Source organism: Anarrhichthys ocellatus, unplaced genomic scaffold, assembly GCF_004355925.1.
Source record: "Anarrhichthys ocellatus isolate YVR2014 unplaced genomic scaffold, GSC_Weel_1.0 scaffold99, whole genome shotgun sequence".
Lineage (NCBI taxonomy): Eukaryota > Metazoa > Chordata > Actinopteri > Perciformes > Anarhichadidae > Anarrhichthys > Anarrhichthys ocellatus.
This window is the reverse complement of record NW_022280129.1, coordinates 884,999-910,836: the sequence shown is the minus strand read 5'-3', so window position 1 is coordinate 910,836 and position 25,838 is coordinate 884,999. Positions and strand designations below refer to the sequence as shown.

Genomic DNA, 25,838 nt, shown 5'->3' with positions numbered 1-25,838 from the left:
GGGGGGGGGGGGGGGGGGTTGAGAGGGTAGAGAGAGGAGAGTGTCATGTCTCCTGCTTCTCATCATGCTGTCATGGCCACCAGTCCAACGTCTCTTCTGTCACATGCACTCTGCTCACACTCCACCCAGACCCAACCATGTCAGAAGCGATAAACACATTGCATGCACACACACAAACACACACACAAATACACACGCACACACACACACACACACACACACACACACACACACACACACACACCTGCTTGAATAACTGTAATAGCATTACACTGTATAGTATATTGAAATAATAATAATAACATGGTATAACAATGGTAATTTGTTTCAGCAGAGCATAGCCCGTAAAGTAATTTTGCATTATGAAATTTGGCATGCTTGCCATTCAAATACAGTCATTTGAATTGACTGATGGTCTCTTTGACACTGTGTGTGTGTGTGTGTGTGTGTGTGTGTGTGTACAGAGATGTAGTACAGAGCAAGCTATGCATTCTCACTGCTTGTATTTATCATAAAGCACGCTGCCTTTTTAATTGCTGTTGATCACGTTTACTGTAATGATGAGAGTCAGCACCTCAGAGTCCATCACTCTTATATCTGCATGTCTCTGTTGCCAATACCTGCAAGAAGTTGTTTTTTGTGGTTTGGGTTATGTCCCAGAATGTCTCATAAAACGCATGTTGTTACATTTAATCAAATCTGGCTCTATATGAGGACTGGTTATGCCGTTAACACAGGAGAAACTGAGAACGATGTTCAGCTCTGCATTACAGCATTCTCTGCAGAAACATCAACAAGGCATTTTCTAGACTTACCAACAGATCAACAGCTGACCATTCAAGAATGCCATTGCAGTAATGATGTTGTATTCTGTGGAACCTGTCTAAGACATTTTCATACAGGTGGAATCAGGTCCAATTTCTTGGTCCAAACCCAAGTTCAGGAAAAGAGTCCTATTGCCAGATTTTTAGGTGAACTAATCCCAGATTTGGACTAAACTACCAATGTGAAGGCACCCTAAGATAAGAGCTAAATACTGAGATCCTGGACTTGAACTCTAACCCTGTGGGGCTGAGTCCTGGCTGTGGAGCTCGTTTGTATCTTGTTTCTTACAGAGGTGGCACCCTCCAGTTCTGAATAGTAAAGTCATTGCAGAAGTGCATCAAACCTGCATTCTCTCTAGTGTCCACCAGGGGGCGACTCCTCTGGTTGTATAGAAGTCTATGAGAAAATGACTCTAATTCTCTCTTGATTTATTACCTCAGTAAACATTGTAAACATGAGTTTATGGTCTCAATCTCTAGTTTCAAGTCTTTTACTTGTATTTGTAACATTGATACCCAAAATGATATACAAACTTCATCATCAGGGTTGAAAGTCTCTCTTGTGTCAGTTGGTGCTCTTCTTCATTCCCCAGGCTGCCTGGCAACACAGCAAAACCTTTAATTGCTTGTAACTGCTGTTGTCTTTCAGGCCTGATGGTATTGGCACGGTAACCGTGGAAGAGAAGGAGCACTTTGAGGAGATCAAGGAGAGGCTACGGGTGCTTCTGGAGAACCAGATTACACACTTCAGGTAGAAACCATGCACAAGCACCATTTGCTGATCTCATGCCAAACTGGACTGCTGAGGGTTCACATGTAAATCCAATCTGTGGCCTCCATACTGTAGGTACTGCTTTCCATTTGGACGGCCAGAGGGAGCGCTAAAAGCAACTTTGTCGTTGCTTGAGAGGGTGAGTCACTTTTACAGCTGGACAGAATTGTTCTTCCGTTCCCTTTAGTTTCCCTTTTAAAACGCTTCTTTCTCTATCCTCTTAAAGTTGATGATATCTCCTGATGTGCAGCAGAACTTCCTTCTGATGCTAGAATTGTCTTTCAGTCAAACATACTTGTTCCAGTTGACATTTGTCATCATTTGTCTTGCGATGATATATATTTGCCGTACACTGATAATACAAACTCATGCCGTGTCTTTTCTTTGTAGGTCCTGATGAAAGATATTGTTACTTCGGTTCCACAAGAGGAAGTCAAGGCTGTGATCCGTAAGTGTCTGGAGCAGGCAGCTCTGGTCAACTACCAACGCCTGTCGGAGTACGCCAAACTGGAAGGTAAGTCACTGCTCCTTCATGTTAGAGCTACTGTAGTTGAAACACAACTCTTAACCTGCTGAGTCAGGGAGAGTTCAGATGTGAGAGATTGTAAATGCAGTGCCCGAGAGGGATTCTGAACTCAGTGGGGCGGAGCTTACACAATGTGGTTATATTATGTGGTTGTTGTAATAAAGCTTATAGGACATTGTGGGAGAGTCATTTAATAGTACTATGCATGTTCTCCAAATGTGACCAAGCAAGGATATGATTAAATAACAGTGACAAACACTGACCAATCACCTGAGGAAGTAGAGTTTTTTCAAGCCAAGTTGTGTAGACATCATGGTCTACCGAAAGTTACGAATGTAACTACGGTTCTATGAATCCTGGATGACCGCCAGAGGCAGTGCTTCACACTGGATGACTTATACCAAAAGAGTCACGAGGAATCACAGTAACTACCTCGTATAGCTCCGGCAGAGAAAATTGGCCAAAGAGCCCTCCCCAGTGGGTGAGGGGTGGCAATGTTAACTCTGTAGTGTTTGGTGAATTTGCTCGGTGATGCCCATGAGGCCGTAGCACATATATCCTCCACAGGCACATCTCTCAGGGCTGCCCTTGGCATGGGGACACTCTCGGTAGAGTGACCCTTCACCCCGGATGGCCGAGCGCAGTCACTCGCCTTGTATGTATAGGCAATGGCCTCCACTACCCAGTGGGATAGGCACTGTTTTTCCTTTTAGAAGGAGCACAGCCCTTCTTAGGCTCACCATAACTGACAAAGAGCTGCTCCGTATGCAGGCGGTGGCTTCCACATAAGGCTGGTTGATATGTGAACGTATCAACACCTTTGGGAGAAAATACTGCATTAGGCCACAAAGTGACATCCAAGCCCTTTGAGTTCCACCTCAGACATGATTCTTTCACTGACAGGGCATGCAGCCCGGCCCCACATTGAGCTGAATTGACAGCAAGGAGAAAAAACGTTTTGGCCAATAGCCATCTCGGCTCCGCCTGTGCCAGGGGTTCAAAAGGAGACAAGCATAAGGTGTCCAGTACCAAGGGTAGGTCCCATGCAGGGGCCTTCGGGGTGCTCGTGGGACGCAATCGCAGAGCCCCTTTTTTTTTTTTTTTTTTAGGAAGAGGGACACCAGTCCGTGGCTGTCTCCTGTGTCATTTTCGACATTAGTATGCTGCCCCGAAATAGCGGCCACGTATACTCCGAGGGTAGAGGGAGGCTGGCCCTTATCTAGGAGGGACTGTAGAAACTCAGTACAGCAGCACGGGGCGCTGTACTGGGACCATGTTCTGAGCCGCACACCAGTCAGAGAACAGCTTCCACCTGTTTTTGTACTGCAGGCAGGTAGATCGCGCTGGCATTCAGAATAGTCAGTCTGACTGGTTCTATGCAGCCACTCAGCATCCGGTCGGGCCCTCCCGTGAACCATAGTTGAAAGCGGCAGGGATTGGATTGCCAAATTCGACCTTCTAGTTGCGCCAGGAGATCCCTCCTGTCGGGGAAGAACTCTGACAAGCGTTTAGCAAAGTCAGAGGGACTGGTGGAAAGGCATAAAGAAGATCCTCTGGCCACGTGTGAGCCAGGGCATCTTGATCCAGAGGACTGGTCCTCTCCATCAGGGAGACCCAGTGGGGGCAGTGGGTCGACACGTCTGGATGCAGCCGCCACTCTCACGGTGGAGGCTTGTGACGGAACAGGAAAACCACAACCTGGTTCCGTTCTCCTGGTGGGTACATTGCCCACAGGCTGGTCAGGCAAGGGGCTTCCCAAGACAGAAGAGCACGGTGATCCCCGTAGCAACTTCTGCAGATCTGGTGCCCCATTGATAGTTTATGTGAAATCACAGCAGAGGTGTTGTCCAACCGGACAAGCACATGCTTCGGGATGGCGCCCAGGTCAGCCAGTCATCTAAGTACGGCAGTATGTTCACGCCCTGTGATTGCAGGGGGAAAGGACAGCAGTAACACACCTTGTGAACACCCATGGGGAGATGGGAGAGTCCGAATGGAAGCACCCTGGACTGAAAGTGGCGGCCTTAAAAGGCGAAACGTAGAAACTGCCTGTGGTGATGCACCATGGGAACATGGGAATAGGCGTCGATAGACGTGAACCGCTCTCCCTTGGAAATCTGCTGCTGGGAGGAGAAACCCCGACAGCCGGCCCAGAGACATCTCCTGGTCCCCCTGCCTCTGGAGGGTTTTGGGGGGCGACTCTTCGTCCCCAAGTTCGGAGGTTGTATGGGTAGCGGCCCAGCCTCTCAGCAGGACGCTGAGGCATGTGGTGGCTACTAGGGTAAGCTGGAGGCTGAAAAAAACGGCCTTGTGGGGCCAAAGTGGGACCCCTAGGTCTGCGGGGTGCAGGCATGTCCCTGCGAAGACCAGAGAACTGCTGCCTGGTCTGGCTAGCTTCAACAGTTCGCTGAAGCGCCTGTATAGCAGCTGACTCGAACAGCTCACCAGGTTCCACTGGGACAGTACAGAGGGTCCTCCTACATGTCTCAGATAGGGGTGACTATAGCTAGTGGGTGGCTTGATAGCCAACCTGGCAGCGAGTCTGGACCAGCGTGGACATCATACGTCCAAGTTCCCTCGACATGAGCGCAAACGCCTGCAATGAAGCATCACTGAGGCTGGAGGCAGAAGCGTCGAAGTAGCGTGCTGCAGACAAGCTGCGAGGGCAAGCATGAGGTGGGAGGGGGAGTTGTCGATACGGTGCACAGCCCTGCTGTGCCATAAGCCCTGGATAGCAGGTCATCTTTGACCCGACGTTGGGTTGAGGGCACCTGGCATCGGGCCTCAGAGTCTCCTCAGGGGAAACTATGATGAATAGTCGGCTAAATGGCTGGCATATGTGCAAGGCCAAATTTTGCCACCTCCTGCATGGCCGTCAGGGTTAGCCATCTGATGCAAGGCTGGTGTCTCTCCAGCATGCATGCAACTCCCTCAGATATTCCTCGGAGGGAGGAACAGAAAAGGCGGTGAGGGCGGGAAGGCGCCTGAAGAAGGCACTCACAGGTGGAAGTTCCAGCTGCTGTGTATCCCACTGTAGGCGTGCCAGCGCCATACAAATGATCAGGGTAGGTTGGGCTGGATTCAGCTGCCCTGACAGGGGGAGGTAGACCTCACGCATCAGGTGTTCCACTTCGGCCAGCCTAGCAGACCTTACTGCTCAAGGCGTGATGCCGCAGGTCCTGCCTGGGTTCTCCGAGAGGCCCTCCCTCAGATGCTCGAGGCTAAGGCAAGAGGTCAGGCCCGTCCTCAGGCTGAAGAGGAGCTATACAGGTCCTACAGCCGGGAGAGTTTAACATGGCCGCGATTCTGGTGGAACCCTTGTCCCACTAGTTGATGCGGAATTCCAAATCAGTCTGAGCGGGAGCGCTCTGCTGAATGTTGAGAGAACAGGCAGGGGGCAGTCAGAGGAGAGTGATCCTTTCGGACACTCTCTTCACTTGGACAGTCGCTGTGGATATTGGTGACCCACCAGTTAGCCTGAGCGAGAGCACTCTGCTACTGTGGAAACAGACCAACAAAACAGTTTTTACAGTGAGAGGGGAGCGAGGACACTCCTCACTAGGACTGTCGCTTGTAAATAGTGGTGTCCCACCAGTTAGCCTGAGCGAGGACACTCAGCTAACTGTGATAGCCGTAATGTTACAAAATCAATGGACACAATCCCAGTATTAACTTAGTCTAGTTAGTGTCCCACCAGGTTAGCCTGAATGAGGACACTCCCAGCTGCGACAGCCGTAATGCGTAAAAAGCATCAATGGGCACAACATCAATGTTGATTTAGTATAACTAGCATTCACTGAGTTAGCCTGAGCGAGAACACTCTGCTAACTGTGATAGTTGTAATGCTACAAAGTTGATGGACACAGTTCCAGTATCAGCTTTGTTTAGCTAGCGTCCCACTGAGTTAGACTGAGCGGAGATGCTCTGTTAATTGTGACAGCCGTAAGGTTACAAAGTTGATGGACACAGTCCCAGTATCAGCTTTGTCTAGCTAGCATCTCACCAAGCTAGCCTGAGTGAAGACACTGCTAACTGTGAATTATGTCAGATGTAAAAACTAAATCTCAATGGACACAATGCCAATGTCGATCTAGTCGAGCTAGTCTCTCACCAAGTTTGCCTGAGCAGGAACACTCTGCTCACTGTGATAGCCGTAATGTTACGAAACCAGTGGACCTAATGCTAGTGTCGAACTAGCATCTCATCAAGTTTGCCTGAGCGGGAACACTCTGCTAACTGTGATAGCCGTAATGTTACGAAACCAGTGGACATAATGCTAATGTCGATCTAGTTGAACTTGCATCTCATCAAGTTAGCCTGAGCAGGACACTTTGCTCACTGTGAAGGGCGGCCCGACAGCGTATATTCTACGCTCTCGTTAGCACGCCACTCGATTAGCTAGAGCGGAAGCGCTCTGCCAACCGTGGAAAACGAACAACGGTTATAGAAAACAATGTTAATCGATCTCACCGATTGCTGTCTTCACGAGGTGGCCCTTATCAGACTGGTGACGACCGATGATAGGGGCGTCCACCGGTCCAGGGCTCGATGTCCGAACGGCGAACACACCGCTCCTTCCGAAGAGGGACAGCTTGTCGCAGCCCTTGGAGGGCGAGAAACCGCAACTCCGACCGGTGGTCACAAGGCTACAGCGACAAGCTCTAATATGTCTTGATCGTAGACACATCTTGTTTATGCTACCATGGTAGCTAACCTGCGTAGCGAGAAGATGAAAAAGGACTGAGCTCAGGATGACACTGGAACTTGTAGACGACGGGGGTCATCCGAGGTCACATGTGACTTTGTTGGTATAAATATTCGACCTGCGCATGCGCGAGACAGAAGATATCCAGTGTGAAGCACTGCCTCTAGCGGTCAGTAAGGATGAAATAGAACAATAGTTTTTTTTAGCCATGCTCAGATGGGAATTTCTTTTTTCATTCATGCAGTCAAATTCTAATCTTTACAGCATTATTGAGCTTGACATTTTGGAAAACAATGAAGCCTTTTCTGCCTCGGTTGACTAATTTAGGATTGACTTCTATACAACTAGAGCACATGGAGCTTTTTGTCCTTAGAACAAAGCAGCTATACAATACTTTACTTTATTTTATTGCGAGTTTCAATTCTGAATTTCAAAACAAAGCCTAACCTCATTTTTTCTTCCCAGCTGCAGCTAAAGCCCCTCATGCTCTGTCAAAGTGTTCTTAATGGCGTGACCGTCATTTCAACACAAATGCTATTTTTATTTTGCTTATCCTCAGCTTATGCTAGTAGCAAATGTAGCCTACAGTAAGTAAAAATGCATTCAATTCAATCTTTATGCTGACTTCTTTCCACCATACCTCAGCCGCTCTTTTAGCCGAGTCCTGAGCGGCTTCTGTGTCCCACTTTGACCTGCCTGGTAGTTGAAGTGATCCTCCTTCTTTTCCCTCTTCCTTGCTCTCTGAGGATTTCCATACTCCCTTCCTCTCTTTTCCTTGTCTATTGGCTTTTGCTGCATCTCATTAGCTGCTGTTTGAAAACAGGAAGGTCAATAAACAAGACACGATGGGACTGCTCTTTGTTGAGTTCAGTGTATTTTACTGTTGCATGGTGCAGGTTTCCTTTAGTAAGCATCATAACTGTTTTGCAGACCTTGCATCTTTGCATCTTGTTAATTTGGTAGCTAGAAATCATTTCGATCAAGAGATATCCGGCTTCTGTTAACAGGACAGAGCTCAAACCTGGTAACTTCTTTCTAAGGACCGGTCTTTTGAAACGCCACAGACACGGTACCTGTTGGTCATTTATTTTGAAAAACAGCTTGAAGGCTCACTGTTCCTGCAGCTAAATGTGTCCAGCTGTAAATGTCCCAAATACACAAAATGTGGGATCAGGGCCCAAAACTAACGTTGTCCCAGGGACGACAGAAAATGTCTCTGATAAAGCTACATTGTGAACAATTAATCCGTGTTGAAGTTGGCAGGTGGAGTTTTTTCAATTACAACTCCTCCTTCTGACTCGATAACTGTATTTAATGTCAATTATAATTGATTCTCCTGTAGATCAAAGCCAAGTAGTGTTTGACTGCATTCAGGCCAGATCAGGGGCAGGTTTCCTTGCTAAGATCAGATAGAAGTACAAGACAGAAAACAAGCATGTTCCCCAAAATGTCGCTGGTCAAATTGATGCCGAACTACTTAAAATGGTCATTTCAAGACGATGTCTGTAAAGAGACCATCACCTCACTGAAGCCACTAAGGAACATGAACCTCAGTATGTCAGTTGTGATTGTTGATTGTCCCCAAAACTCCTTTCATGCATACTGGTGTGCTTCCTGGCATATGGGGAAAAAACTCTGATATCTCAGATTTGACCTCTGCTTGGCAGAACGAATGGTTAATCCAAAGTAGGCAGCCCACTCTCTTTGAGCCCCAGACACAAGAGCATGGACACGCTCTATTTGGACCCTTGTATGCGGCCATCTGCCAAAATTCGTCAACTTGCAAAATCTCAGCTGCCTGTCCCCAAATAGCTCACAACAGGAAAGTGTGCACTAAGATGAGCCTGATTAGTTGTCTAGCATATCAATGAAAATCATGAATATGGTGACATTCCAACTCAGAATGATTTGATGCAGTTTGACAACACATTTGTTAGCAGAGCTGTCAAAGGTGCTATATGTAGCTTTAATCTTCATTTGAATGTATTCATTCATTGCTATTATCTATCATTGTAACAAATATGAATATCTAGTCACTGATATCAGTTTCTACATGGCATTTTATGTGATGAGTTTTTACATCTCAAAGGGACTTTGCTTTACTGTACAAATACATAGAATACCAACCAGAACATCATTTTTTATCAGATTTTGAATATAATTCTGATATATGTAAAATTGACTATAGGAATTGGGAACAGAACTACTACCTGCAAGTATCGACAAATGATAGAAAGTCTACAGGATTAGACAGGAATCACAGGATCAGTTGTAGTTGGGATCTCGAAAATGAGAAAATAATGATTGAAAATGATTTATCAGACATTGTTTTGTTGGGACTCATTTTATTTCTAATTTGTTCATATTTATTTGAGATGTGAAGATGATACATATTGCACCTTTGCTAAAATACATTCTAGATTAGAATTAACTGAATAGTGATACGCCAATATGCTTTCATGGCATGCAATGTGTGGAATTGTAAGATAATAAATAGCAGTACAAAGAATGCAGGTATGGACCATGAAAGCCTCACATCGGTCAAACCCTCGTGCCCTGTGTGCTCGCCTCTCTGACCCTGGCCTCTCGCATGCCTCGGTATCCTCCCTCTTTCTCTGTAGGGAAAAAGAGAGAGATGTATGAGCATCCTGTCTTCTGCTTGGCGTCTCAAGTGATGGATTTAACCATTCGTGAGTACCTTCCTCATTCCCCAGCCCCACACTTCTGCACCCTTCTATGTTCCTCTACAACCAGTATGCACGCCAACAACAACAAGCAAACTCACATGTTTGTCGTCCCTGATGTCCTTTGGTTTGTTTGTATCTTTTGTTTAAGTCTGTAAAGTCTACAGTTACAGTTTCTTGATTTCTTTTAAGCTCAATTTGTTGCTTAGCCACAAAAAGCACCTGTCTGATCTTTCTATGAGCTTGTTTTCTGTCCCGCCCAAACCACCTGTCTGTCTGCGACTTGAATGCATTTTTACTTTGCTTGTGTGTAAATCCTTTGAGTGTTTAAGATCATGGTACATTCAAACAGGACCCCCACATCCTGTACTTATATAAAGGGTATCATAGTGCTCAATCGTTTGAGTGGAACTTCTTTGGACTAAGGCCGCCATGAAATGCTGATACTGATGGCATTTATTATAACTATTTTAACAGGTTTTTATGCCTTTTCAGATTTCTGCATACTGGGCTTTAGGTCAAAGTGAAGATGCTTTGTGTTTTGTGTCCTTTTTCTTTTTCTTTCTATATCGTAAACTACACTTTAAGACAAAACCGAGGCTGCAGATATTTGTTGAGCAGTCAATCTAACATTTACTTTTATTCTTCCATAGCCTCAGTTTATACTATCTGTGTTGAATAATCTCTTCTTTCTCACCCTTCACCTGAAACTTTCCCACCTTTCTCTACCTTCTATCCATCCATGCAACCTATTCTTTTTTTTAACAAATTGACTGTTTCTTAGTGGAGAAAACTCTGGAGGATGCAGGTGACATTGTACTGTATGTCTAACCTCTGCTGTTAGCTCATCTGACTTAAACCATACCACCATAGACCCTGTCACCACCTTCCTGATACCTGGACATTGACCAGCAAAGGCACAGAAACTTCACAGAACATGTTTCAGGAACGTTGTGACCCCTCCACCCCCCATGTGGTGTTTCTCACTGCACTAAATGATTAGACTGGCGAAGGACCCTTTGTTGAGATGAATCAGTTCCATTGAGAATCAGAAGATATAAGAAATAACACAATTCAAAACGTTTGGTGGAAATTGGCAAGAATATAAGTTTGTAATGATTAAACTGAACTGCAATTTCACAATTATGTAAGATACTAGATCCAATTGGGCCTTACCCAAATGATAACCATTTGTAAAAAGCATTGTAACCGATGTAACGTTGATAAAACACAACAGGGGAGCAGAAATGAGTTGATGATTGACAAATGGAAAGAGAAATATTTAAGATAATTCACACGTTGCTAGTTAAAGTCACTTCTGTTGTTGAGTAACCCAAAAGAGCGACAAACGAGTGCAAACATCCAAACATGGAAGAAAACACTGTTTGCATGCAGGTGACATTTAAATGATTTAGATCCAAGACATTGCCTTTTCTTTAAGATAGGAATAAAAAAAGAAAAGATATAATTCCTGATGGCAAATGAGCAGTGAGCAAGCACTCAATCCACGGAAAACTGAACTTGGCAACAAGTTGGACAATATTCGGTTAAAGAAGGCCTTCAAACTTCCAACATGTCAGAACACATCTGTATAAGTCATAAAATAATACATGCCAGTGAAGCGGTTCATGATAAAAAACCATGACCATGAAATTTGAGCTGTCCTGTCTCAGGTTGACATAATGAAGCTGTCCACTTGCCGTCCTGATTAGATCTAACAAAGCTTGATTCCATTCTAAAAAATATTTTTATTTCATGAAATAAAAAATAAAGTAATTGTTCCTTTGTCTCCAAAAGTACACTTTTAAAACCCGTTTAACCCTAGCCCTATTTTTAGGCCTCTGCTCGAAAATTGCATACCCATACTAAAAAGAGTGTCTTTCTCCAACTGCAAGGTCTATATGAATAATTTTGATGTTATAATAAAGGTAACACCTGTGAGATTTGTTCAGATCTGTAAATATCAGTGTATCTGTTACTGGTTAAGAGTAAATGAAGATGGCACACAGCTCAAATTGAAAAGTTTCAGGTTCACCTGAAAAAAAAGTACTTTTATTGATATTATTTCTTTGAAATAATGCAGCTCCAAGCCTAAAAGCACTCCCAAATCACAGCACAACATGTCAGCAGTCTCTATGCAAATGTTGACTTTGATAAAGTGAAGCATAAAAAAGTTAGAGAGGTTTTAGTACAGAGAGGTCAGGCGAGGTCAAGCAAAATTGTCATTTTGGAACAAGCTGTTCCAGTTGTTCCATTGTAATTTTATATACTATATAACTATATATTTCACTTGTTTTATCACTAATAGTGTTCAATCTATCCAAATACAGCAGTTTTGCGTCATTTTGACAGCCTCGATCCTCTCTGAGCTGTGAAACATGGATCCATCCTCGTCTGACTGCTGTTTGCCTGTGTCTATGTGAGGCTATCTCAGCCTATGATTGGTCGATTTGAGTGAATGAGACCTCGTTCGACGCATCAGAGTTTCAAGAAGACAGTGGGCATAAGCTGGTGGTGATTGACAGAATCGTTAGCCAGTAAAAATCAAAAATGCGCCGTGCGTTGCGGAGTGTAAAATTTCATTCGCCAAAAGTGATTCCCCCCGGTCCCCCATGCTTGTCAGACCCCCCTTTCTTCAGGAAACAGCTCAGAAAACACACAGGATATACGTAGCAACAGTGTTTTTAGAAGGGAAACGGGATATTATTCCTTTGTCTTCATGATTCTTCTCAAAGTAAGGAGCATCTATGATTTGTTCTGCGGTGGAGCGGCTTGTTGTTGTGTTGCTTGTTGGCTGTATCTTTGTAATGGTTTCACGGAGAGAAATTCTGAAGATATCTCTGGATTCTGTGTCGAATTCTCTTGCTTTCCGATGTATTGGTTGTCCGTGTTAGCGTTTAGCTTTGTGTTCGTAGCTTTGTCCGGAGTGCGTAGCTCGCCGAGTCATGGCGAAAAATACGTGGTATTGTGGTACATCTTCTAGTTGATGATATTAGTTTGTATATAATTGTGATTGCAGTGTGTGAAATGGCTTCCATGATATTGTTACCCAGAATCTCTTCGTTAAGTGGGTATATAACATGTGTGTAACATTCATTATATTCATTTCTGAGAAGTGCATTGTACGACACGTTGTACGCTAAACTTTCTCCATAGCCCCCCGGGGGGGGGGGGCTCTCGGGTAATGCCGTGTTCACACCAAATTCGCGTCAATCGCGCCGCCGGTCTCGCCGGGGACCATTTGTGTACATTCGCGCGAATCGCGCTGGACGCGCCGGAGAGGGGGCGCGGCTTATCGCCCTGAAAGCCGTTCAACTGTCTGCCATTAACCATGGAAAAAATAACCTCTAGTTCTGCTTAGTACATGTTGTGGAAGTCACAGATATCCCGGGAAACTAAACGCCGTCATGTCTGGTTCATAACATTGTCCAGAGGAGCTCCGTGGATTTTTTCGAGCTGTATTCACTGTGTCTAGCAAGCCACAGGTCGCAGTTTACTACAGCTGTATGAACACAAAATAAACTGATTTGGCTGTGATTTAACGGCAATAAACCGACAAAAAGGGACTCCGAAACAACTACGTAATGATGCAGATTTGTAGGCTACTTGTCTTCTCAATGGAGCTCTGATGGATCAGTGCTAGGCTATGCTAACATTGTAGCAGCTCCACCAACACTCAATAACGTCATGTAGACGTAAATACGGCAGCATCTATTCATTGTTTGTACCATATGGTTTACACACACACATGTATACACACAGTTTGGTCCGGTCTCTATTGATATGAGGTATCGTAGAGCTCTGGGTGAACACAGACGGCTACAGTATGTGTTTCCTGATTCAACAACGGCAGGAAGTCAGTGATGACAGGGGAAGCAACTGACTTCACGCGAATATTTCGCCGAAGTTGAAAAATTTCAACTCACGCATTTGGGGCGATGTTGCGTCCATCGGCCATCGCCCCAAATGCGTGAGTTGAAATTTTTCAACTTCGGCGAAATATTCGCAAATTCGCGTCCATCGCGCCGCGCCATCGAAAATTCATATCATACCTGCAAACTTGTCGCTTTTCGGCGAAATTCGCCGTTTGAATCAAAATATATCATCCACGTGAATCGAGTAGAGCCGTAGAGGTTTTTTTCGGGGGGGGTCAACGGGGGGGGGGTCAACTGGCCAGCCAGCGTTTCTCAGATTGGAGTGAGACGAGGAGAAAAGGTGATGTCGTGATCTTCGCAATAGAACATCTTTGACCAATCAGCGTTCAGATGTGTACAGCGTCTTCATTTTCCTCCGTTACAGTTTAAGTTCTGTTGTGTTAATAGAAACCCTTTTTATTGTCATATACACATATATACCTGTATATAGGGAGCAGTGGGCTGCCAATGACAGGCACCCGGGGAGCCAGGGGTTCAGTGTCTTGCTCAGGGATTTCGACACATGACACATAACTCAAATTAGAATGAGGATGATTTTGTGGTCAGAATAACTTTCATGACCACGATGATGAGGCCCAGATACTGATGAGATGATGAGGTCAAAGCTTCAGGGAGAGGATGCTGGTTGTGTAGCGCAGCTTGATGCAGGGCTGAGATGCGAGTGGAGCTGGGTCTGGATAAAGGTGGATGTGGGCCTGGTTAAAGGTGGAGCTGGGCCTGGATAAAGGTGGAGCTGGGCCTGGATAAAGGTGGAGCTGGGCCTGGATAAAGGTAGAGGTGGTTCCTGGATAAAGGTGGAGCTGGGCCTGGATAAAGGTGGAGGTGGGCCTGGATAAAGGTAGAGGTGGTTCCTGGATAAAGGTGGAGCTGGGCCTGGATAAAGGTGGAGGTGGGTCTAGATAAAGGTGGAGGTGGGTCTAGATAAAGGTAGAGGTGGGTCTAGATAAAGGTGGAGCTGGGCCTGGATAAAGGTGGAGGTCTAAACAGACGTGAGTGCAGCTTCCTGCTGTCACAGTGTTTTAAATGCATTGATAAGGCAGGGTATGCTAAATGCAGCCTCTGCTCCATGAGATGAACTACAGCAACAAGGGCTCACATGCCCTCTCATCACACTGTTCACACTGTTCACTGTGATGACCACAGCCAGTGTAGCAACAGTCCCACGTTGCTCCCAAGAACCCTGAAGTAATGAGAGGGTTAAGGTGCCTGTACCTTCATTTCAGCAGGTTGCTAATGCAGAGGTGTGTATAGATCACAGCTATTATTTTACTCTTCATAAGGTACCTTAGCCAGAGTAGATTATCATTTTCATTTAAATAATTGAACTGGATTGAATGAACATTAATTGCAAATAGAAGATAGGCCACAATTATAATAGCTTTACAGTAACAGTGGAAGTTAATATTAAGCCGTACAGTAACAGGGTTCAATGAAAACTAATCACTTTATTTGTACAGGCGATGGTTCTCTCTACTCTTGCTGTCTTTGTTTTTTATGACTAAAACTTTTGAAAATGAGACCTCGGTCTCAATGGATTTTGTCTAAATAAAGGTTGATAATAATAATAGAGCTGAAATACTGATTAATAACTGAATAATAAATTAGTTTCTTACTTAAAGTAAATGTCTTATCACTTAATTTTCTTCAGAGTACTCCAGAATGTTACATTTTAAAGCTCATATTTAAAATAAAATTCTCCCGGGGGAGCATGCAACTCACGGCCATGAACACCGGTGAAATAACCTCTGGTTCAAGGAAAAATAACCAACCTCAGTCTGGCTACTCGTGGTCGTGAACACAGGTGAAATACACTCCGGCTACTTGCTGTCATGAAAATTGGTGAAATTCGACCTGGTTCACAGGAAAAAACAGACCCAAGTCCGGCTACTCGTGGTCATGAACACAGGTGAAATACACTTTGGTTCAAGGGGGAAAAAACAGCCCACTATGGCTACTCGTGGTCGTGAACACTGGTGAATTACAGTTCTGATCGATGCGAAAAACACGCCCATGTCCGTCTACACATGTTCAGAAATACCGGTAAAATACAACTTCTGGATTTAATCATTTCCAAATAGGCTAGGTAATTAGTGGCTTGCTTTGACATGTTAAGGAAATCCAGCATCCAGCAGCAAGGGGAACTGCTGCAGCAATGAGCTGCAGCCTGTAATGTGCTCTACCTCAGGCATGCTCATGAGACGTCAGACCATAGTGGGTTGTGGGTAATGCAGTAGCCTTAGCAGCCCCTGCTATGGAGAAGATTTCAGACAGAGCTGAGAAATCACAATTGCAGCATTTTCAAAATGCTTCATCACTGCAGACAGAAACAGCAATGTGCCATAGCTACTGAATAGATATAAAACTAAATCAAAATGTGAATTGATTCAAATCCCTGAATTGAATCACCATCTTCTACAAAGCTTCACTTCTAACTTTACCCTGACACTTGTTACAACAGAATTGAATCTTGCTGATTGGATGTTTCAGGCATTCTGCTTGAAGTCTTGGTGTTTCTACCTCAGAATCCATTACCTTCCATATCAGGAATACATTGGAGTGCATGCTTATAACATGGCCTCTTATAAAGATAGTCCTTTTCAAAACCAACAGTCAGTTGAACTCATTTTTAGTTAAACCCGCCAGGCATCTGTCAACTATTACATTCTCAGGCTGTGGTATAAATTCAAGCCTCTCACTGAACATACTAAACGTCAAAGTATGGAAGACAAAGTTGTATTCAGTGCAGTCTACGTCTACTCTTAATGCAAGTACATGCAACTCCCCCACTCAAACCAATCAGACTGTAAAGTCAGATATACTGTAGGGATGAGCACAACATAACCGCCACATTGCTGCATGATGAGTGTTCAATGTACATGCTGTTTGCATCCCTTATCACGCCATGTTTCCTCTGGATGACATCATCACTGCACCGTCAAAGTGACAGAGATGTGCATCAGTCACTACATACGTATCTCGGGCCATCACCACTTCCAGCCACCCAGCAGTGCTTCTAGCACTCACAGGGATAGTGCCGATTGCAAAAATGCTTTAACAATATGTAATAACCCCAGAATTAAAGTATAACTAGGGCTAGGTAAAACGTGTTGCACATGATCTTTGCTTCAAGGAAATATGGTCCATTAACACCATAATGAGTGAAATCAGCCAGAATCTGACCTTAAAGGAGCAGTGTGTAGGATTGAGGGGGATCTATTAGCAGGAATGTAATATTTATTACTATGTTTTCTTTAGTGTATTTCCACCTGAAACTAAGAATGTTTTCACTAGCTTAGCATGAGCCGTTTCTATCTACTTAGAATGCGACGGGTTTCTACAGTAGCCCTTAACGGACAAACCAAACACTGGCACTAGAGAAGGCCTTCGTGTTTTAACGTTTAAATGGCAGAAGAAGAAGAAGTGGCTGGTGTTCTAAATCCATCTCACCGCTAGATGCCACCAAATCCTTCACACTGCTCCTTTATTCACACTATTATATTCTCCATGCTACAAACACAATGCGGTCTTTAGTCCTAAAGCACTGCGGTCTGATACCCAGCCCTAATTATAACAAGTTGATATTTCATGCTTGTATTTTGAATATGACTGTGAGATATTCCCAGTGATTCAGGCTGAGGCTGTAGACTGGGCTAAGGATCACAACAGCTATCCAAAATTTGTGAGTGACTTAATCCTCTAGTTCCAGTGTTTAGGAGTAGTCAGGGCAACATGCATGCTGTGTACTCTTTTTTAACGATCTAAATACTGTATGAAACAAGATACACTTTTATATCTCAGACCAGGGATGTGTTTAATCCCTGTGGGTTGCATGCATACATTAGTAACAAGAAACAGAAAGAAGGTTTAGCTGCTGATCAGACTCTGCCCACATTGACCCTTGACCTTTGTGCTCCAGAGAATGTAGGGCGGTTAGTCACCCCTGCTAAAAAACTGGAGGACAATATTCGCCTGGCCGAGCTGGTGATTGAGGTGCTTCAGCAAAATGAGGAACACCATGCTGAGGTCAGTGCATCTGCACACACACACACACACACACATACACACACACACACCATCTAAGGAAAAGTTTGCTAATTCAGTCATTTTAAAATGAAGAAAATGTGTCTCCTACATCATGAAAATGATTGTTCTGTTTCTTAAATTACTTATTTACAGTAATCAATTCACTGTAATATCCACCTGCACACAGATAACACTCAGCCATAACTTAAAATGTGTTGTTTTCTGACATGAAAGTGGAAGGAAGCATGTTAAATACCTCAACAGGATAGCATTGAACGTGTATGCAAGTAGGAAAACTATCAGCAGGCTCTGAATCATTTGAAAATAGTGATCCACTTACTATAGCATGTTAAGCTTGGTCGAACATTGCTATAATATCCATAAAGAGCCTTACATATCCAGCTCACATATGTAGCTTTGCCTGCTTGACATTCTTTTGTATAATTCAGAACATTATTTATCAGAATTCTTGTATAATCACCCTTTACTTAGCATTGTGGAGGTTGGTTTATGGCTTTTTGCCAGTTACACCTACAGTCTATGGCTTACACATACTCGTCATTTTGATTCTTCACTGTTCATTTTGTTTGTACGCCCTCTGGCGTTTCACAGAATAATGCATCGCACAGAGTATAAATGCCTCGCAACATCTGCAGAAGCTCGTGCTGCGGTGCTGACCGCAAGTAAAAACAAAGCTTTAGGCATTAGCACCAGTTTATTGCTGTACAACTAAAGGCCGCATTGTGGATAACCCCCCCACACACACAGTAGCAATCTTTAAACATTTCTAGACAGAGGACAGCACTAACAATGGCCCGATCAAGAAATATTGACTCGTGTACTAATCAGATGGTAACTGCAACATATATTGATGTTTAGTTGACAAGATCACTAGCTATCAAACAGGTGGAGATGATTTTCTTTTCACTGTCCATTAGTGCTGGGCGGTATACCGGTTGAAATGGTATACCAGTTTTAATTTCTCGTATGATATCAATTTTTCACACACCGTCATACCGGTGCACAGCCAAAACAACTGCTGTCGCTCTTCAACAGGCAGCAGAATATATTGTTCGCAGCTGGTAGCGCTACGGTCGGAGCTAGTTATCTTAAGTGTATTGAGAGGGACCCCTAGACATGGTTATAACTTTATAACTTAATAACCCACAACTAACGCTCTTTAACAGGGCAAAACACCACGACACAACAGTTTGTGACACATAAACAGTTTGTGACACTAATAATTGTACATTTATAAAATTACACCGCTGAATGGCATGCAGGGTACAGCTCGCTAGCCCGCTAGCACAACAGTCTGCTAACAGCTAGAAGAAGCTCCGTCGCTACATTAAAGAACAGAAAAGAGAGACCAGAGATGCACCAATACAATTTGCGCCCAAGAGAGGAGCTGCGTCTGCTGTTTGGAGGTTTTTTGTTTTTTAAAAATCCGACGTAGATCAAAAGACGATATATTGTAAAGTTTGTCGAGCCGCTGTTATTGCCTCTGGTGGCAACACTAGCAATTTACTCCATCACCTCAGCCCGAAAACATGTGTTGGAATACGAAGAGTGTATGCGATTACGGTCCTCGGATGCTTTTTTGGGTATTTTGGTCAGACACATATGCAACGCTGAATACAGTAATATGTGTGGTATTTGTTATAAATGTACATTGGTACATAGAGGGTGATAAGAAGCTGTACCTGGAGGGACTTAGGACCCAGGGGAGTGTAGGTGAAGGAAACAGGAGGTGACGGAAGACACGCCAAACAAACAGCTGTTCACCGCTCGCTGGCCGGTTGGCTGGCCGGTTGGCTGGCCGGTTCTTGTGTTAGTTTTCGGCGTTAATTAATTAATGCGTTAACACGGAAAATAAATACCGTGATATACCGTGAAACCGCCAGAATCTTACAAAATACCGTGAAAGACATCTTTGGTCATACGGCCCAGCATTACTGTCCATGTCAATAATGACACAGCAACAAAGAGTGCATTATATCACCTGCAAACCCTCTATTATAGGCTGGCAGTATGCTCCAAATGAAATCCAAATTTAGTTTTTAACACCCACATGGTTCCTGAAAAGAAAAAGTGAACACGGTTATCCTAAAACGTGCTGAGTTCTATGAAATTCATTCGAAAACTGGCTACAACCAGTCTAACGCCATCTGTTGACCAGTTGATGGCAATGTAGGAGGAACTGTAGAAAAAGAAAAGTTATCCTAACAGCCTGATGCTGCAATATGTCTGGTTAGAAATATGCCAATAGATATGCCAAAATTCATTTAGAGTATTCTGTCAGTGTTTTCAGGTGTTGTCTCCCAAACTGCTACATCAGATTCATCAGTCACAGACAGGTTTATGTTCAGCATGTTGATTGACTTAAAAAACAAACATTTGTGGACTTTCAATTGACAATGTTTACCTTTGTCTCCGGTACCGTTTCTAAAATCATCAAGTTACCTAAAAGGGATCTAAAGATGAGTTTCAGAAAATAGTATTTTTTTACTCCTTTTGACTGTAAAAGTTTCATGTTCATTCAGATTCCAAATGTCAAATACAAAGCATTTCTGTTGATCAAAGGGAAAAGAGGTGCACATGAAGAAAACATGAATTTTGAAGGTTTGTTTTGATTTGAGAATCCCTTAACCCATCCTCTCTTTCTAGCAGCTTCCTGTGAATGCTGTGCTATCTACATTACTGTAAATCATATTCTCTTTTGTGACTTTTGTTATTGAAAGTTGACTTATTCCCTCTCTGCTTTTTATTTCAATGATTTATTTGGTTTGCGGGGAAATGTTTGAACAGGGAAAAGAGGTATGTGATTGTTTTAGTGCCCGATGCCCCGTCTCCCACCCTACCCTTACTGTAAGTTCTGTGCATGCACTTAATGATATGGCTATTGTTGTAGAGGATCATTAATGTTTCCCTACTCAACAATGACCCGGAACCCCTTTCGGCTTGTGGTCACTGCTAATCAAGTGCTTGTTGGCAGTGCTTGTTATTTCCCAAGCTAGCAACAGTTTGGTCTTTGGTGATGGAGAACAGAGACAAGCACTTAAACAATGTCTTTTATTTGTTGAGCTCATTAAGCTCCGCTCTGACAAAGCAAAGTGCAGAGTTGTGACTTTCGATGCTGTACGTGTAATTTTAGCGTACAACTCTGTACCTTGTTTTCGAGGAGTCTACCCCAAATCACCCCTGAATATGCTAACCCGTTTTCCTGTGTTTAGCCATGTGTCATTTATTCTACCGAGTCCTGTAAGTAAGCTTGGGGAAGGTGTTGTGTCACCTTTCCTTCCCTTAAAGAAACCCATTCCTCTCCATTGGATCCTTCAGCACACACAATGGAGGAAATGCGAGGCATGCTTTGTGTGAGCAGAGATAACATGATCTCTCCCCCTGCATTTCAATGAAATGTACTATGCTGCTGCTCAAATAATGTGAGCACATTGGTGAACCAACCTAACCAGCGTTAGACTCCAACCCTGGCAAATATTGGTATTAATTCCATTTTTGTTTTGGTCAATTCACAAAGAAAAAACATTCAGAACTCAAGGTTATTACAGTTGAATGTACTTGTATTAATGTTTTACTTGTGTGTCTCTAAAGCTGGTTATTGCTCATTCTATTTACTAGCCCCATTTTTTGCCTATCATGTAATCACCAATTTTAACTTCCAGGCTGTCAAGTCAATTACTACATTGAACCTATGCATTAGATCTACAGTTTTGACAAAAACTGAGGAGTTAAACTGCTGCAAGTTGTTGAACAAGACTTTTTTTTTTAAGGGCATGTTTATAATCCTTTAACAGTCTTCTGTCCTGCCACTAAACACAAATATTACTCCTGCTGTATCATGAGTTTTACATAGGACATCTCCAAGCAAAATCAAAGGAAAGTACTGGCTGTAATGGGACCGTAGACCCAGCACTGTGCTGGCCATCAGCCGCCTAATGGACTCATCTACTTTAATCAGTGTAATGTTAGCATTAACGCATGGTGGAATTAGCTAGTAGCTAGCCAAAGTAACTAGTCAGCCTCTAAATGACCAAAATGTAACAATTGAATGCTTCATCCACTCACTCTTGTCACAGCAAAGGAAAGCACATTACTATCGCCAGATAAGTGTTAACTTTGTTAGGTTCATTTTCTGTAACCACTGTTGTGTAAAAGCAGGGCGGAATTAGCCACGCCCACTAGCAAATGGCTAGCTAAATATGACCAACACCGGGCCATCTCTTCATCTCTCTAATAAAGTGGAGCAGTTATGAGGCCTTTTGTAGGCCAACCAGGCGGTTGACATCACACTGGTTCCCTCAACAAAAATCTACTAAAAAACTATTAGCTACTTTTTCTCTCCATCTCTGAAACTCTTTGCTGATATTGTAGCTCGCTAGAGCCTAGAATCAGTTTATCATTTTACGTTACGTATTATTGTCTCTGGCACCCAACATCACAGTGACATGACATTTTCAATGTGTAACTTTATCCCACTACTCTGAGGTGATTCGTGTTTGCCTCCAGTCTTTCCTTTTGTTTTGCACCGTGATGTAATCAGGACTTTGGCTGTAAATCACGGTGGCTCGTGGTTTCACATGGGACACGATCAGCGATCTCCTGGGTGAACATCCTGTGATTTTAGACAGACCCATTCATCCACCCGACTTCCTCCCTATGTGGAGTTTGTCGCTCTTTACACTTCCTGATTCATAATTACATGAATTACTCATGATTTGTTTGAGACAAGAAATATGTACTGGCCCTGAAAAAGTCATTATGATCCCGCCTCAAGTTGCATGAGCCCACTTTTTCTTTTGTTATTATTATAATATTTTATCCAAAATATCAGAGACGCCATTGCTGACTAGATGATGACTGCGCGCAATAGGAACACAAGCGAGTTTACTCATTGGTATTTGACCTAAAGTGTAGTGTTTCTGTACGGATTTTATCCACACAAAATTATCTCAATTTCACATCAGAATTTTGGTTCACACCCATGTTACATGACTTTAGTTTGGCAGGTGCTAACATGTTCACAGTTTTACAGCTGCACAGCCCACCAGGTTCATGGGTGTGATAAGCAGATATCATTTCTGGTTGCCATCTTCATTTGAGTTAATACATGGTGATGCAACTTGTGAAAAAAGTTCAAATTCTAAATCTTTGTACACTTCAGATAATTGGTTTGTACTGACAGGAGTGTAGAAATATATATATTTAAAATACTCTGTTTAAGAAACATCCTGACACATCCTTTTAGTTTTACAACTTATTCCTCAAATGTAAAAGTGATGATTACATGAGTGGCACTGACTAGATGTACCTTCCTGCGAACTATCTCACACCTACTACCCAATGCTACAAGCTCCCATGGCAAGTGCATGCCCCCTCGCCTTCCACCACCACCACAACCATGAAAGCCCATGGGTACATTCACATTACAGTGTTGACAGCTTGATGTGAATGAGCAAACACCATGGTTCCTCAGGGGTCCCTCTAAAGAGGCCTGGCAAGAGTGGGGGTGCATGGAAGAAAGTGAGTGTTTTTGATGTGCATGAGAGAGCCCTGTCCCTAACAGTCAATCCACTGCGTCTACTCGATGGGGGGATACGAGCGAGACGCAGCTCGCTAGCTCCTTTCTTCTGATTGACTCACAGAAGGAGCTGCGGGTGAGTGTTTAAGTAGCTCCCTGCCATGCCTGTCAAGGAGCTGCTGCTGTGTCCTCTGTGGGCCAGCAGAAAAGCGTGTGATTTTCCGTGCCCAAGCGCTGTTTCTACTGCTGTGAGTTGTGAAGAATGCTTCCCCGGAGATCTCGCAGTGGCAACAACTTGATTTCATATGGTGAAAAGGGAGAGACAGAGAGCCAAGAACACTTGCAATAGATCAGTGGAGTTGCATTACATCGTCGGCCGTTATGGTAAATGAGATTCAAATTGTTAGCAGTGAATTCCTAAAGACGTGCCCATGGCCAGCACTCGTATGTGCCCTCTCTTTGTCTAATTTGTCTCCTCTCTTTCACTCTCACCCTGTTGATTTCCTTCCACTCCCTGCACTCTATCTCTCTCTCTCCTCTCTGTCTTTCCCTCTCTTCATCTGCAGGCGTTTGCGTGGTGGTCAGACCTTATGGTGGAGCATGCCGAGACCTTCCTGTGTCTGTACTCGGCCGACATGGACGCAGCTCTTGAGGTTCAGCCGCCCGACAGCTGGGACAGTTTCCCCCTCTTCCAGCTGCTCAATGACTTCCTGAGAATGGACTGTGAGTTAGAAGCTATTAAAAAACATATTTCAACCGCCAGCATGCATTAGACAATTGGAGCATTATGCACCATGTACAACAGTAAAACAAGTTGAGTATCATTATTTGCACACTTTATTTGGTTTCAGCACAAACGACTAATTTACTTAACTTGAGCATCCAGATTGTCTGTTACACAGAACCATCTGAGAAGCCGTCATTGAAAACTGTTTGGAAAAGGGCAGGTACTCAAAAAATATAGAACTTGTATCGTAGGGAGTCGGGAGAAGAGCAAACAATATCTTTTCCATGTAATAGGGCCTTCAGTGTGGTTCTTTGTTCTTTCAAAAAAGAAATATTCTCCAATTCTGATATAAATGATGCTGTTGCAGAAACTTAGCTCGGGAGCTGCCATTGTTGTTTTGAGTTCTATTATCATAATCAACCACAAAAATCAAGAGCATTTCTAATAAAGGTTTACAGCTGTTGTTCACTCTGCACGCCAATCGCCCTGAAACATCCCTCAAATGTCTCTGAAATCATTCCCGTCAACGTGAGATGTCTACTTTAGGCCTGCAGCAGTTTACATACTGAACTATGTGTGTGTGTGTGTGTGTGTGTGAACAGGGCCAGGAGTGTCTGATTGAAGATAATAGTCAGGTCTTGATGCTGGTTGCTGCAGTGCCAGCCATCTCTCTAATGAACTGCATGCACTCGCCTGCAGGAACACTGTGGAGCTGTCCTTGGTCCTGTAAAGGAAACACTTCAGTGTTCACAATGCAGACTGGATCTGCGGGGCGCTAATTGTCTCTAAGGAATGCGTTCCCTTTTCAGTTCTTCGGTCGGGCGTCAAGGAGAAGGCAGAGCGTGGTCCACTCATTCGGCTGAGCAGAGATGACTGCAAGTAGCTTGTTATGCTCACTTGTTAGTGTCATCAAATTGACCACCTTCTCATTTGCTACATATTGTCAATTGTGTAAAAATGGCATTTGAAGTGCATTGCAGTGGACATAGCTACACAAGCCAGAAGTTAACAGAGGGAAGGTAAATCTACAGCGCTGGCAATAACACAGTGACTATAACAGACCCCTACTGTGTAAATGTCCTTATCTGCTACAAATTGAATCAATAATTGACAAATCAGATAGTATCTTTGATGCAAGATACGGGCAAATAACCCTTTCCCATCAGAGCAAAAATGTTCAAATGTTTATCTCTGTAGTATTTATTCTAAATGTTCTTTCCATGAAAAACTACTGTTCAGGATTTCAACATTGATTTATTCACGTCTTAGATTGCATTGCGACATACTGACATTATTTTCTTTATAAATTTGATCTTTAACCTAAACCAGACTTCCATAACCCCTGTATCAATTTTAAGGGATGAAACTGTCAACAAATCCTATGCACAACAACAACCATGCAAATCAACTTATGTGTCATTTTGTCTCTCAATTCTTTCTGACTTCCCTACGCTGTCTATGGCTCGCAGCACCAAGCCCATTTGTTGTTACGGAAAATGTTAGTCTTAAAAAACAAGTCACAAATATATAGCTTAATTTTTTTGAAAGGCTCGGTAATCTAAGAGAAATAGTCTAAGAACATCTAAGAGAAATAGTGCTGTTATAACTATTCTCAGTCATTGATTCATTTGTATTTGGTGCTCTAGTGAGTATTTGTGGCAGCAGGATGGTGTATGTGGGATTGAGTAAAATAAAAGTATGTGTGTTCATGGTAATGACGGAACATGTCACCTAGTGCAACACAGTGGCTCAGTGATGTGTTTATAATGGAGTTCTATGGCACAGTGGAAGAAGATCTATGAAGCTTTGAAACACACAAAGCTACTCTCTCAGTGTTTTAGTAATATCAGAATAAAGAAATAAATCTGTTACATGCCATAGTCATATTAACACAAGCAAAACAGCAATCATGAAAGTACCTTACTCACAGGGTTAGCCTTTGTGCTACTGGGTTAGTTAGGCTTTGTGCTTACATTTCTGGGTTAATCTCTGCACTAACGTTACAGGGTTAGTTTTTTCACTACTGGATCAGCCTCTGTGCTAATGTTACGGTGTTAGCCTCTGTGCTAATGTTACGGTGTTAGCCTCTGTGCTAATGTTACT

General features: G+C 43.4%; 1 protein-coding gene across 14 annotated transcripts in view; it reads left to right on the top strand.

The window, feature by feature from the left end:
• The window catches only part of cadpsa (Ca2+-dependent activator protein for secretion a), a 204,370-nt gene that overhangs the window by 124,642 nt on the left and 53,890 nt on the right, over positions 1-25,838 (top strand). For 5 of the 14 annotated variants that reach the window (XM_031875887.1, XM_031875886.1, XM_031875885.1 and 2 more), the window contains 7 exons: positions 1,474-1,575; positions 1,672-1,735; positions 1,987-2,110; positions 9,449-9,517; positions 17,363-17,469; positions 20,053-20,061; positions 23,575-23,731. In XM_031875887.1, the coding sequence (XP_031731747.1) occupies positions 1,474-1,575; positions 1,672-1,735; positions 1,987-2,110; positions 9,449-9,517; positions 17,363-17,469; positions 20,053-20,061; positions 23,575-23,731 (632 nt within the window). The remainder of the gene's footprint in view (positions 1-1,473; positions 1,576-1,671; positions 1,736-1,986; positions 2,111-9,448; positions 9,518-17,362; positions 17,470-20,052; positions 20,062-23,574; positions 23,732-25,838) is intronic. The other 9 variants (XM_031875896.1, XM_031875893.1, XM_031875890.1 and 6 more) reach the window with 3 other exon arrangements.